The sequence below is a fragment of the Pundamilia nyererei genome, unplaced genomic scaffold (assembly GCF_000239375.1).
Source record: "Pundamilia nyererei isolate P.nyererei 1_Seehausen unplaced genomic scaffold, PunNye1.0 scaffold00004, whole genome shotgun sequence".
Taxonomy (NCBI): Eukaryota; Metazoa; Chordata; class Actinopteri; order Cichliformes; family Cichlidae; genus Pundamilia; species Pundamilia nyererei.
This window is the reverse complement of record NW_005187405.1, coordinates 8364762-8380688: the sequence shown is the minus strand read 5'-3', so window position 1 is coordinate 8380688 and position 15927 is coordinate 8364762. Positions and strand designations below refer to the sequence as shown.

Here is a 15927-nt window from a genome sequence, read left to right as displayed (position 1 = left end):
TCTGTATGAGTTATAAAATGAGGGCTATCACATGGCGATAAGATTGTCAGGCAAATCATCTAATCAAAGAAATTCCTACTTTTTCCCCCATTCATAATCAATTCACCCTCCTTGCTGTGAGACACGAGCCTGTGCTGTTAAATGACAGATGTCTGATGGACGCCACTAATGTAGCGATCCCTGTGCCGCGGCGGAGGGCCATCTCTTTAGGGGGAAAGCAATAATCCAATTAGCTCGACGCCGACTTCAATTATCTGATTTAGTTTGTGGAATCGACTTCAGGTCACAGAGAATCAATAAAGACTTGGAAGCCTCTTTATTTAGACTTATAGTAGAAAAAGTCTTTATGTTGGTGTGACATAAGAAAACACTGATGGGATTACAATATTTTTAAAAAAGATAGAAGCCTACCATTAAAGATAAAGAAGCAAATAGGTGAAAGAAAACAAAAGAAAATTACATTTAGAAAAAAGAATAATTGCAATACCCACAGTAGAAATCCATTTTTCTTGTCAAATATACCTTCAGGTACAATAACTAATGCATTTGATTATAATTTGTGATTTTCAGACTCAAATGTTGTTGTACTTGTGTTTTCATCTTTTTAAAAACCTGAACAAAGCTAATTATTCTGTTGGCTGCCCAGGCAATAAATTGGAGGCATTAAAACACTTTCATTATGGAGATTAAAAAAGCGACGGATGGCTGGTTTCTTAAACTGATGAGTATACAAGGCAAAACAAATTCAATTCTCCATGCATAGTAATGCACACACGTGAAACATGGTGTAACCACGGAGGTAGCACACGATTGTATGCAGCAGGAATCTTTATGTGTGACCCATGTACGGTCATTACGTGCAGCTCCACTACACAGTGCAGCAATTCAGCTCCACGTGAGTCGAGGTCAGAGTGTTTCAGTAAATCTGAGCGTGAACCGAGTGTCAAAGGTATCGCTGCTATCTCGCAGGCACCTGCAATGATGAGCTTGTACAAGCACCATTAGCGCTTCTGTTATTACTCAATTGTTGCGTTTAGCACACGGCTAACAGAGGAACCATCACCTTCTCACATTAACATAAGCATTAACCTCCTGACCATATCAATCTGGGAGCCTAAGGTCAACAAGTTCTTGCCAATTAGAAGTAATTTACCAGAGCTCTGCGAGTGGGCGGACGAGGAAGAACACAATTTAAAGCCAATGGAGGCACAAACTGTGAGGAATGACCAAACTATGATTTCCCTCAATTAGCATGGCATAATAAAAAAGAAATTATAGTGTGATGGCCATAAAGCTAAAGAGGAAGGAACAGATAAAGATACACATCTTCGTCCGACATTAAATGCATCATAAAACTGTTCAGTCACAGGTTCATTCGCAACTTGATGGCACCTCGCAGCAACACAAAAGCACTTTAATTAGCAAAACATTTCTTCAAGATACAAAAATAGATGGCAAATAGTTGTTGTTTTTTTACATACACATACATAACTACACTGGACTTACATGAGTTCAGATTTTTTAAGTACCTCTGCTTAAGTAGTTACATTGTGTAATTACAATGTAATTACAAAGGAAGATACTGTACCCCCCCTCCCCCTTTTTGATTTCATATTTAAGTTATATGTTAATGTGAACAAGTGAAGTTATAAGACAGACTGTGAGCAACCATCATTCATCTTAGAGAGACGGCTGTTTTTCTGACTTGTTATGATCCTGAAAAACGTGTTCAGGCATTCATCTGTGGCAGGCTCGACTACCGCAGTAATGTAGTCCAGTAAATATTCTTCCAAAAACATTAGAGGAAGGCTGCAGCTTTTCCATACCACTGCTACAAGGTTATTAATCACATTTAATGATGGAAAGCACATGATGCCAGTTTTCTCAGAAGTACACTGCTTCTCACATTCAGCCTGAAATGACCAAGTTACACTGATGCCAGTCGCTTTATGTGCCAAACTGTTCAATACCAAACTGTCAGACATGCATTATTCCTCACAGAGACAAATTAATTAGGGATACAGCAGTTATTGTCAGTTCCCGCCCAAGCTTCAACTTGCTACGTTCTAATTTTAAATTGTAGAAAAGCAACCAGTACGGCTCGTTGCGTTATACTTTTAAAGACACACCTCTTCAATCTGACACTAGAATTGCTAAATAATAATAGCCACATCTAGAGTCACTGAAGCATATGATCATTTAATCAACATTACATCTTGGGAATACAAGTGTAGAATAAGACAAATTTAGGGTTTCAGTCAGAAAATTGTGTTTCTGTCACTCATATAAAAAGTGTGCTTTGCTGTGACGTGACATGTGTCTCGTAACGTGTAACTGCAACTCGCACAGATATAAATGCTGCCGATGGAGTCGGCCACTAGCGCAGGCTGCGTCATAGGCTCTGCATAGATTCAGCGCAGGAGCATAATTCAGGCGTTACTCTGTCCAACGATTGTGGAGGGAAATATTCATTATGTAGATGCACTGAGAGTCATATGGAAGTCTATTCGCCCCTCCATTTCTCTCTCCTTCCTCTCTGTTCCTTTCTTTACAGTTTTATATTTCTATATAACAGAAACTTTAATATAACAGTTTCTTTTTCATGCTTTAATATGTTTGTGCTTTGCCTGTTTTCAGCAGGGCTTCGAGTCCTGCTCTCTATGTTAAACATTAAATTTTTGGATAGTGATCTACTACAAATTCTAGGTGGAGCTCTGTGTTATGTTAAGATATATATTTTATTTGCTTTGCTTTATTATTTATTTTAGTATACTGTCTTCTACACTTTGTACGCAGGAGTTTCTAGACCTGAATCCACTATTCACACATATAATTACTTAATGCTTTAAGTGCATTTAGGGGATAGCTGTCTCCTTTGTGTTATTGTACCGATGTTATTGAGTACTTCCTTTATTATTGACTGGTTGCCATTAAAAATATTTACTTGATGTGCAAAAATCAAATTGAAACCTCACAGACAAGACAGTGACTCGAGGATGGTGCTTCCTCTATAGCTGTGCATGTGCAGCAGATGTACCATCGAGAACCTGTGGACCAGATTAGCACCTCAGGGGGTTTGGTGCTGAGCCCAGCTGTGCTGTCTAAAACGCAGTCTGCAACCCTGGATCTATCTGTCTAAGCCCTTCAAAGACCTCTGGAGACCGGTGTCACAAACCCTTTGAGATGACTTAGCAAACAGCTCTTCACCTTGAGGACTCTTTATTTCATCTATTTGCGTGAGCGCTTCACTGAAATGACAAGGTGCAGAGGTACATAAGGTGAGCTATTGTTTTGGTGTGTAGGATGTGCTGTTTTGTGTCGTATGCATGCATCAGGCAGTCACTTAAAGAAGTGCTTGCCGTTCCCGTGAATTAACGAGCAGTTGGGAAGAACAGGCCAAGGCGGTGCCATCTGTAAATGTCACAGGCACTGCTTGCTCATTTTACACATCATTAAAGCCAATATTCCTAACCTGTATCAGAGCAATCAGGAGCAGGCCATTACTGCGACAGGGGCCCCAGGGGAACCACGACCAAACTCCGAAAGAAAAAAGCAGAGAGGAAGAGAGAGATAGAGCACACTCTTTATCTATCTGACACACACAATTCTGCACACTTTTACACGCACACACTCGTGCTCAAACAAACGAGGAGCACACCTTCCAACAATAAACAAACACATGAAATCAGCACCAATACCACTACCCTAATAGCTAGTGCATTTAACAACAGAGCAGAATGAAAACAGGGCCAATTATACATGTATCTGTGGGCAGTGTGTATAGAGCCCAAATGAGAATCTTGTTATTCCTTTCCCTCTACACTGTGGCGCTCAGAAAGCTAAGCCATTACAAGAGTGGAGGCTCCAGGGACAGCTTTCGGAAATGAGAGCGAGTCAGGGAGTGACAAAACAAAGTATTGAGATAAACACCCACCATTAGCACAGGCAGTTAAACCTCCATTTCCTAATCCCCAGCTGGACTCCAGAGGATATTAACCCTTACTTTACTAAGGTGCAGGACAACAGAATACTGGATTACAGCCGGACTCTCAATATAAGTAAAACTTTAGCTTACTATCGACTGGCCTGGGTTAGGGAACATAATCCAAAAAAGTTTTGATGAATGAATATTATAAATGTTATAAAAGCAGTTAAACATTTTGCAGCAGGCACTTAAATATATTGTGTTACTAGTTGGGTTGGTGCACTGTATGCTAGGCGTTCTCATTTAACATCACTGCAAATTGGTTTTGTTTCTTTGTCCAGTTGCTAGCAGGTAAATATGTCATTAATTCCAGATTATTACAATTATCACACTCCTAATCCGCATCCAGTGGTAAGCTTCTTCAGTCCATTTATACCTCTTCCTTAGCCACAGTAAAGATGATCTGAAACGTGCTACATTGGTATTAAAGCCCATTTCGTTTTCAGGGTTTGCTTATTTAAGTCAGTTTGAGTTCTTCATGTTCATATATAAAGTAAAATGATTCCACTGGGTCGACTGTGGCAGACTGACAACATCAAATTTAGTTTAAATGGTTTTTAAATGAAAGATGATCTACAGTTTTCAACCAAAGTGAAGTTCCCATCAGCATCAGCATTCTGGCCACGATCTTCAAACTGATTCAATTTAACCTTTCCAGTAATTTAACAAGGGCGGTTACCATTATGATTCTGAGAGTCCACACTTTTACAAACACAGAAATAATTTCCCCGATTCTCCTTTAACTGCTGATAAAATTACATCGAGTGCTTTCAACCACTTTAAACTCAATCAGCTCAAATTTTAAATGAAACTACTCAAAGATTTAAAGTGATTATCCCGTTTCTGCACTTTTTTTTAATTCAAAAATTAATTTGTGAAACAGAGTACACTGAATCCAATTCTGCTCTGTCACAAACAAACGCTTTATTCTGAATGCCTCCAACTGAGAAAAAAAGGAAGATGTTATCTTGCATATATGTCTTCTTATCATATATTATGACTTAATATGTCATATTAATGTGAAATGTTATGAATGGTTTTTAACTATTATCATGTCTGAGTGCTTTAATAATTTTAGATTCAGTAGGTTATACTGAGGGTCTCCTATTTGTTGATGTTTAGATGCAGATTTATATTACATTACATTTATACCTAGAATTCATCACATTCATTTTTTCTGGAATTTTTACGTCTTTTTGTTACTGACAGTTACTTTGATAGACAATAAAACACAAATTCACATTCAAATTGCATCTATTACTACGATTTCTAATCAGGCAGCTAAGCATTTACTCATAAATATTAGGAGTGTAAGTCACATCAAATCTAAAATTATATTTATAATATGCATCGCTTTCGTGGAAGTGTTTGATTTTGACGCTGCAACTAACCTTTAATCACTCTTGCAAGAGCTACATTCAGACACTCCTTTGACTTCATCGCCCGAGTTTTTGATCTGTTACGGTTTGTGTTTTTTCTATGTATTTTATGGGTAAGTAGATGCACTGAAGTCTCAAAAATGACAAAAACAATGACTCAAATTAAACGTTAAACTCCTACTTATAGAACAAAAAAGTTGTCAAAATGGCACGTTAGTTGATGATCTCATACCGTAATCTTTTCTAAATCTAATAGCAGATATTATACGTCTTAAATTTGACTTATAGAAGTTTTAAATAATAAAAATGTTCTAGTGTCTGAAGCAAGTTCCCTAAGTCTTCAAAAATGGACGTGCAGTTTGACGGCCTTTGTTTGACTGGACGTCTGCAGATCTCGTTACCGTCTGCACATCAAACACATTCTTATTTTCTTTTAATTTCTGCCACTTTAGCAAGAATAAATATCTTCACCTATAAAACTGGAAGCATCAGCAAGGAAGGTCTCGTCACAGTTTACCTCCGTCCCGACACCCCCCACCCCAGCTCACATTGGGCAAACTAAACTCCCCAAAACAATGAGCATTTGATACACTTTCTTTAAAAGAGAAATACATTAATGATGCTCCCTGACAGTCTGCATTAATCAGAGGGGGCTCCCCCTGAACACAACTCTTTATCGGCCATCGATTTTCCAGTGGGTTTATGGCGAGCGACACATCGAGAGAGCTCGTCGCCGGGCGGCTGCTGGGAAACACATTACGGGGCTGTCAGTTGTCTCGCCATGCATCCTGCATCATTCTTTAAGCACATGAGAAGTTCATTACACCGCACAGCTCTGACAGTGCATAGGATATTAGGGACTGTGTCCCTTGTGCCTATTCTTGGTGCAAGTGCAGCGCATTAGACGTAACAGAGAATTTTGACTTTATCCAAATATGGCTTCAAATTGATTGTGGAAACATGGCCTTGCATTAATTTGAAATAAAATCATTTTGAAGCACAATAAAAGCTAAATTACAAGAGAGTACAACGGATGACTCAAACCCATTTGAAAGTATGAGCCCATCTGCCGAGTGTTTAGCCTGTAATCTTCATACTAATGAACTTAGTTTTAACATAAGTCTAAATTTCTCTCCACTTTAGCAGTGATTTGGAGAAGCCTCGCTAACTACTGTAGTGCCTTATTTGGAAATTATGTTGCAGCGACTGTCTCTCCAGGCTCCCATGTACATCCCACACGTCCCATGTTGACCAAAATGATTTCTCACCTTAAGACGCTCACGCTGTTTTGATTTATGATGCTTCACAACTACTAAAATTCAATTTCAGCCTGCATTGCATGCTTCTGATTTGCCCCGTAAATGAGATAAACTGATAGCAATTTATTCAAGGATCCCACCTCATCTCTCCTCTCTCTCTTTCCTGTTCTTTTAACAGGAGACACAACTCACATCCCAGACTTGGGTGAATCCAATATTTAAGCGATACGTCTGTATTCCAGAGCATTCAGCAGAACAGACAAGCTGATGCTAATAGAAAAGCTTGCAGAGAACAATGAGAGAGACAGAAAACAATGTGCATGTTTGATGATGTGAGAAACATTGAGAATCTGCCTCCTCCTGTCTGATTACTCTTATACTTCGGTCTCTGAAGTAAACCTTGCACCGTGTGGTACACTTATTGCCGAGATATAAAGGGGTTCGATAATACCAGCCATCGCTAAGTGAAGACTTTAATGTGACTGTGTAATTCTGTCAGGAGATATACATTAAGATCTAAGTAATGTCAAATAAAACTGAAGTAACGGGTGCCTTGGAAAAAAAAAAGGATGCTTGATTAGATACACAGCAGCTCATCCCATTTCTTGGAAGCTGGATCGCTGTTTAGAATGTAAATAAAAACAGAATGCACTGCTTTGGAAATCACTTTAAGGCTGAAAATAGTCTGTTGAAACTGCTACATTTTACAGCTTTTGAAAAGTATATAATCATTTTGAATTTGATCCCAAGTACGTGGTTCAAAAAAATTGGGGCATGCGTCATGGAAGACAATCTGCTCGCAGATAATTAGGTTAATTGGGAACGTTATTGAATATACATCTCCAAGAGACGAGACGGAAAGACTTCGTGGGCATATAGTTCAATAAATTAAGAGCATAAAAATGCAAGGAAGGTGGGATTTCATCACCATGGTACACAGTTTGTAATTTATTTAGCAAATCGTGGATGTGGCATTATCGATATAATAAAGCTAACCTCAGTGATAGCACTGATAACTTATATATCTGTGAAGGCACCATAATGCTTAATGATAAATACAGGTTTTAGAGCAGAATGGCTGCCATCCAGACAACGAGACAATGCCACGTGTTAAGACAGCGCGGCAGACACACTGAAAATATAGTGACCATTATAAAAAAATAATATATGAATGTATTACAAAATCAAATTAAAATGAAAATATATTATTTCAAAAAACAGCAAAATGTCTCAATTTCAACATTTCTATTCTGAATTTAACAAATCTTCAAATGACTGCAAATCAGTTTGATACAACGTCCCAACTATTTTGGAAACAGCGATGTCTGTTCTGAAGGCTAACTCAGAATATTTTAAGATTGCCAGACTACCCCTACAGAAGCCGATGTCACCACACACTACCCTAGCAATAAAAGGGGCACCACTTATCTCATACCACTTATCTATGTGATGCTGATGATGTTCCCTCTATATAACAATGTGGTCAGCAGACCCATTCAGACTTTAAAGAGAAGCTGTCAGAGACCATGATAAAAAAGTATAATGATTATAAATGCTAAGCCCCATTTAGGAGGCGTCAATGCCATTGTTGTTGTTATCCAGCGTATCAATCTTGTTGATTGATCATCCCGTTCTGGTGACATCAGTTTTATGGCCTCTGAAATGCGCCACAGTGTTTTCACAATGCCATCCAATTAGACTAGTCCATTCATCATTGGACTGAAGAATCATTATTAATTGGGTGGAGAGTCGACTGCCACTCCCCTGCTGAGGAGGGCCACATTCGCTATTCACGCAACAGTAAAATAAATGGAGGCTTTGAGGGTGAACTGTGCAGGGGGCCACAGGGAGATACAAAACTACACACCTTTATGTGTATCATAGGCCACATTCAGCCAAAATAAAGAAGATTACATGCACTTATTCCATGACGACTATAAGGAGTCATTTTAAATCTGATCACTGAATAGCACATATGTTAATAAAAACAGTAAAAGGATGCAAAGAAGTTTCTATAGTTTTTGTCTGTATACATACATGCCTACCAGTTAGGGCTACTGTTTAGATCTGTGCAACTTTATGTATCTGTGTGTGTGTGCAGAGCAACCAATAACCAAAACTTTGAAGGAGAAAGGATTAGATGGTGCTATGTGTTAAACATAGAAACACAAACTGTACATGTACAATCGCAATTTTTTTTGTGTGTTTGCTCCACAAAATGAAACTGAGTCTCTATAATAGTGGGTGAGTATTTTGCCAGTCAGTCCCCTGTGCAGCACTTGAAAGATTTATATATTTTTGTTCATTCTGCAACTTTTATCATCTAGCTAATGTAGCATTGTAACTTTTCATACCTTCATTGCCTGCGGATAAGCCATCTGGCTTTGTGATGCCTGTGCTCTTTTTCCGTCTGTGTTTCTTGCGGTTTGCGTGTGGCGAGGGAGGTGGCTCAAGTTTAGGACTCGTTGCACTGCCCACACTCGAACCGGTCGGATCACTCGTCCCGTTAGCTGTGGGGAAAAAAGCATAAAAGGGGAAACAGTTACTGTTTTTGAACAGCGAAAGAAAGACACACTCTGGATTTTACTATATGATCATCAGCTTGATGATTGTAGTTCTGACTGCTAACTGGCTTCAAACCTCACCAAACAAATAAAGTATGACAGGTATGTTTATTAATTTTAGCTCGTTTTAAACCTGATTAAATGCAGCTGTCCCATTGGTGGATCACTCATAGAAATGTGTAGAATAAGCTTCTGTTTTTTTTAGACAGAATCGATTCTAGTCAAGATAATATTTCCAAACAATAGAAAAAAAACATCATGATTTATTCAAGAACTGTGAGGATGAACTTTGTTTTAGATTTGACATGTTGGGAAAAATTTGACATTATGATTTTCTTCTGGAGCTTCTGCAGGCAACGAATACACAGAGTAATGACTTCACGACTACTGAAGGAAAAATTTGACGGAGACAGTGAAGAAAAACAAGGTCATGCGGGATTTTCTGTCTTTTGCTATGATGATGCGTGATACATTTAGAAAAAGAGATGCAGAATATGGATGAAAAAGGGAATGCTGGGTTAAAAAATGTAAAATGACTTCATATGTATCCATAAATGACTTTTCCCTTGTAGATCAATATCATCAAGGTGACTTTGTGTGGACAATGTAGACTTAATATTTTGCAGATATACACATGTCTCAAAACTCTTCCGTTAGTGGCACAGCAAGCGTTAACGCAATGAGTTACAAAAACAGAGATTGAAGCTAAAAAAATAATAATAATTTTATCACATGTCCTAAAAAGGGTGTAAAAGTATGTTTGCACCATGTTAATTCCTGTGAAATGACAGCTGAGTGTTTACAATATTGAAAATATCATGAAAAGTAAATGTAGACTTGTCACAATCCAGTATTGCATCTACAGTAGGAGGAGTTCAAAATGGCTACGAGTGCTCTAAAAGTAACTGTGTAACAACTCCAGCTTTAGATGGTCTGAAGGACAGGTATGGGGCTATCACTGAACAAATGGTTACCTAAGTTGGCCTGCGGCAAAGCTCTTTATATGACTGTCTGAGAGTGACAGGGGGCTAAGAGTCGGCTTTGTTTCTTGTAAGTGATTTTATAAATGTGATATTAACCTGTGCTACCGTTGGGCAAAGGGATAGGAGGGATGGGACGATAGGAGGGGGATGTCAGCTTGCCATCTTTCTGATTTCCTGACATTTGACATCACTTTCCCTTCTTTCCCCCTCCGGATGCCATTATGAATCTGGGAGCGGGGGCCAGGGGCCTGGGGGAAGCAGGGAGGGAGGGCCAGTAGATGGGCCCCATATTGCTCTCATCTTACCACCCTGTGTGGTGCTGGCAGCCTCCTCCATTGTCTCCCATCAAAAGCTCATTGTAGTGTGGCAAACTCCATTCATTTCCCTGTGCACCGTCCCAGCCCCAGGGGTGGAGTGCAGGAGGACAAGGGGCTCAGGGATTATTGCTGTTGTCGTTGCCAGTTGCACATGCTATAATGTGCGGCACTGTGCCATTAGCCAGTGTACAACATTAGGCCTAATTCGGTCATTACCTTTGGGGAGATGGGGCTGTCTTGGAGGAGTAAGATGGGCTCAGCGGGGGACTGAAGATGCCTGAGCGGGGGTGGGGGGAGCTCAGAGGATCGGGGATACACTGCTCGAGTGTGGGCAAAATATAGGAAACGACACCTGAGACGAACATCATTATGCCTGCCCTCCAAATTATTCTTGATGAGAGTTAATGTATACAAACCGTAAAGTCATTACTGGGAAAAATTAACAAATTCATTAAAACGATCTCTAAGTTGTTTGAAAACAGGAGAAGTGTCTTTAAAGGTAATCTTAATATTTCAGCATAAATAGCAATGTATTGATTATATGCCATCACATTAATAAACATAACATTAGTGCATGAGCTGGAGCCCATATATTAGGCTCTCTGGTGTTTTGAATGGCAGCGCGCAGCCACACATGTAGCAGCTCCTAGTCAAGGCGTCTGTTTCAATTTCCCTGCTCTCTTACAACAGCCCCCCTGAGACGAGTCATTAGCTGGCTCAGACAGCTGGGGGCACAGGGGTCCTCCAATGTGCCCCCCACCCCCCACCCTCTGTTTCCTCCTCCCTCTCCATACCAGCGTCTGTCCCGCCAGCACAGCTCCGTATGGCGGGTGGAAGACTCGAGCTCCAACCTGCCTCCAAAGTGACAGCCAGCATTTGTTTAATGTCGCTTGAGGTTAAAGGGGAGGGCTGCCCCTCAGGGGGGCCCAACCGTGTCATAAACACCTCTAATTATCAATTTCTGCCCTTAATGTTGTGGAAAATGACCCCGGCCCAGCTCGCTCTGCACCTGAAACATATATATATATGTAAAAAGGTATACACACCCCTTTGTTTGCATCCACTGGGCTTTAAGAAGTTTGTGATATTCAGGTGTAGGAGCAGGACATTTAAAACTACAGCACACATCACTAAGCAACAATAGCAAAGCGTGTGAGATATAATAGTTTTATATAAAGCCCCTGAGTGGTTCTCAGCTCTAAATGATGCATGGCAGGTTAATTAAAATTTGTTAAGTTGACAATTATGAAGTTGAAAGCAAACTGCAAGCGAGGAATTCACCGTGGCATTATTAGCTGGCTGTTAGCGTGCATGAGGGCCATCAGGACCAAGCTGGGTAATGAAGCACGCTGGGGACCAGAAGTCTCTTTACCCACTCAGCCAAGATCACCTGGGCAGCAGAGTAGGTACGAGGCTAACCTGTGATTACAGTGTATTGCACTCCCAGCACTGAGATGACAGATCCAGAACGGAGGCCATGGGTGAGACAGAGGGCGCTGCTAACATCTTTACCAACGCTACGCTCAAAATGAATAAGAATGAAAAATGGTGAGAGAGTGAGCAGCAGGGGGGAGAGGGTGAAGAGAATTGGGGGGGGGGAGTCATTTCATTGTTATTCAAGAGGCTCGGGGTAAGGAGCACTATGATTCCGCCAGGCCCCTTGACATGGCAGCCCTGCCTGTCCTCAATCAAAGCCAACGGCTGCAATTAATGGCAAAAATTAGAAACAATCACCGCCTCCCCCTTATTATCCTCAATTAGAGCGTACTAATCAAGGCCTGATCGCGCTCTGCTGCTCTCTCCAAACTAAATGTCAAACTTCATTACGGCCTGGCGTAGAAATCAAATGCCCCACATGCCATCACCCTCGCATTGGGAGGCCAAGGTGTAAAACACAGTGCCACAGGAAAAGGCTATCTGTGCATTAAGTACCTGTGTGCTGATGTGCAAACTCAGAAGAGAGAAAAAAAACACTCTTATATAAATAAATTAGCAACGGTGCAAAAATAAATTGGAGCACAAGGGATTAAAAAAAGGGAAGCGACGCAAACTTTGCATGGACTAGGTTTTGATAATCAGCACAGCATTGTCAAAAAATTTATATTTTCATATTGGCATGAAAACTGACACGGCTCACAAGCCCTTCTGCAATTAACAATTATTTTAATTATTACAGGTTAACCTGATAAATACTTCTTAATTAATCAACTCTTTGTTCCACGTAAGCATCACTTATTTCTGACAAAACAATTTTATACATTTAACATAAATAAAATGTGATAAAATATAACTAGAAATATTATTATCAACCAAAAATATATCAGAAAACATGAAAAGATAACCTTTGCATGATGTAAAGTTTTACTTAATCAATTTCCCCTGTTTTAAGACCTGGCTCAAGGCATCGGTGACACTGAAATGCTGAAGTCTTTTGACTTTGACTTTCACTCACGCATTGACAAAGACTTAAGTTACTGTCATCAGCCAGCCTATCAATTGACTGTTTGAGCCTCTTGCTTTTAATTCAGGCTCAAAGATTGAGGTGCGTGAAGGAGACCAGGATCTAAACAAGCATCCGGTGCATTAAGAATGGGTGTCTTTATGAATGCAAGCAATAGAAAAATTGGGCCGGGATTTAATCAAAAATCTGCGCTCAATATTCAAGAGATGCTACTACCTTGGCTTCTGCCTTCGTTCAATAGGTTTACAAATGAGGACATTCTTTAAATAATATGGAAATGGTTACCTGGCTAAGATGCATTCATTCTCCAGTGAATCATCAATCTGCTGTTTTTGCATCTCAGAATCACATTTTATGTTAACCTGCAACCTTCACCAAGGATAATGGAGTGATTGGGCATGGTTGGAGTCAATTCACATGGCAAAACATGAGCAGCCGTTACTGCGGAACACCCTCTATTGATTATTGAAGACACATTAGGAAGGAAGATAAGAGGGTTGCGTTTCAATCAAGTTTGTGTTGTGACAGCCCGGCATCACTTTACATTGCAGATCTGCTCCGCTACTTTAATTCACGTCCTTAAACTGTAAGGAGACATTAACGGCAAGATATTCAGCAAAGTTTCTGATGCTGCGTTCAGCGTAAGCCTTTAACTGTCTGCACTGACTATGCACTGATTACAGAGACACTTCTCTTCCTCTAACATAATCTATCATTTGACACATCGCTTCTGCTATTATTTTCAGCTCATTTGCCTCATTCAAGCTCATTTGTGGTTACCTTAAAAGTAGCATGAAAATAATTGAAGAAAATAAAATAATGGAGCAAATTGTATCTGATTTAGTTGAAGACTGGATGCTGGTTAATGAGCTATGTTAATATTAAAGGCTTTACAGTTTACCAAACATGAAAATAGGAAATTCTAGCCTCCTTATTTCCAATAGCACAATGTTTAGGAAGTCCTATTTGTTCTCTGCAGTTCGGTCGCCCAACCCGCATTCACAAACATCCCCACAGACGCACACACACACACATTATAATGCAAACACGCTCTGTGGAAAACAAAATCACATACAAACAGCCACTCACAAAAATTCTGCAAGAACACATACAGAATATATACACACACACACACACACATGCAAACACACGAACACACACACACACTCATGCTCATTTATTTGAGGACCCCACGAATCTAAGTAATTCTGCTTTGGGCATGCTGCTGATGGGAGACAGGGGTAGGGGGTGATGGAAGTGCCTGCGTCCAGGCAGAATTGATCGTTTGGCAGCTCCAAATGAGAGACAGGCTTGTCTGCGGAACCACGAGGGCCGTGCAGTTGGACTCCAGCAGCGCTCGTAAAGTGCGCTCTTTAAACTGCCGGGGCCCCTGGGAGCCCATGGGGAGGGGGGGAGCCGCCGCCGTGCTAATGAGAACTACCAGAGTGCAAACATGCATGGAAATGACTGTTATTCTGTTGATGTGCATTTAAGTGCTTTTTTACTGCCAACCACAAAGAGAGGGAAATAACTGGTGATGAATGGTACCCCCGAAAAGCATTCATTTTCCTCTTCGGAAGAAAAAGAGAGGAAAACAGAAGGAGGAGGGGGGGCAGAGAGTAAGATGGAAGGTAAAGACAGGATGGGATTTGGGGGGGGGCAGCAGACATGGTGAATATATTTTCTTACTTCACTCAAGTACAGTGACAGGGCGAAATGTGACAAGGAGGCAGCAAGAGGAGATGCATCGATGGCGGAACGTTAACCTTCACCGTTCCTCTCCTCTGAACATGCTGCTTCTATCAAAGAGCAGCAGCCAAAAAGGTCACAGCGATCACAGCTCTAATCAGCTAATTATGAAAATGAGGCTTGTTTCACCTGCCGAAGAAGCTCGGCAAATGGCAGCTCCATCACTCCACAACTCAGGATCAGGTCCCCTTAAGTTTATTTTAATACATTCTGTTCTTTGTGGCAATAATGAATTATATGCGAATTATAAGAACTCAGGAGGCGAGTGAGGATGTAGAAAGCGTAGGTGGAGGGCTTACGGGCTCCGCTGCTTGTACTGGTGTTGATGGCTTCATTCCACTGGTCGGCGCTGGACACAGAGAAGGAGCGCTGGTGCATGCCATCTTTACTGCCGCCAAACGCCGACCCGCCCGTTTGGAGGGATGTGCTGCTGTTGGAGTGAGAAGCGCCTGGAAAATAAAAAAAATTTAAAAATTAATGCTCGTTTCTTATTTTGCGTACAGCTGTTTGAATTCTTTACTTGCAGGATTGTTTTCTTCAAGCTCAGAGGATAATGATGTAATTGAGTTAACAGTTTTAGGTAGTTTCTACTGCACTGCAACACTGCTGCCACCCTATTTGTGCACATATCTCTGTCAACCAACCCCCCACGCACACACACGCACACACACACACACAAAACCCTTCTCCCTCCGCCTCTGCCTCTAATTAGCCCTTAATTAACAAGATACACTCTGAACGCTAATTATCTCGCCTCATCCCTCTGACTGCCACATCGATCTCCACTGGCGTCAGCAGGCGTTCTCCCCCTAACTTCCAATCAGGCAAGCCACGGACGCCTGGCTCTCTTTACTAATTCATGGGCTAGGCTGAACCATGTGGGGTCCTTCCCTCCTGCTCGTGAGTAGCTCCTACAACACGTCCTAACTACTCCGAAAAACTCATCGATATGCTTCCAGTCATGTGAGCGGAATCAGATTAACTGTCGGAGGTGGAAAATACAGCTCCGACAGTTAATCTGATGAATGGGAATCTCTCATGTGACATGAAAATATGTTCTAAAAAATAAATAATAAATAAAAGTAACGGGAAAGTAAGTGCTACTTAAAAGTAGTGTGGGCGTCTAAAAACAAGATCCTTTTCACAGCGTTTTTGCCATAAAAACACACACACACACACACACACACACACACACACACACACACACACACACACACACACACACACACA

General features: G+C 40.8%; 1 protein-coding gene across 2 annotated transcripts in view; it reads right to left on the bottom strand.

Annotated features, from left to right (window-relative positions):
- Positions 1-15927, bottom strand: part of agap3 (ArfGAP with GTPase domain, ankyrin repeat and PH domain 3) — a 119623-nt gene that overhangs the window by 18345 nt on the left and 85351 nt on the right. For both annotated transcript variants that reach the window (XM_005721465.2, XM_005721464.2), the window contains exons 12-13: positions 14997-15146; positions 8978-9133 (exon numbers count right to left, since the gene is read on the bottom strand). In XM_005721465.2, the coding sequence (XP_005721522.1) occupies positions 8978-9133; positions 14997-15146 (306 nt within the window). The remainder of the gene's footprint in view (positions 1-8977; positions 9134-14996; positions 15147-15927) is intronic.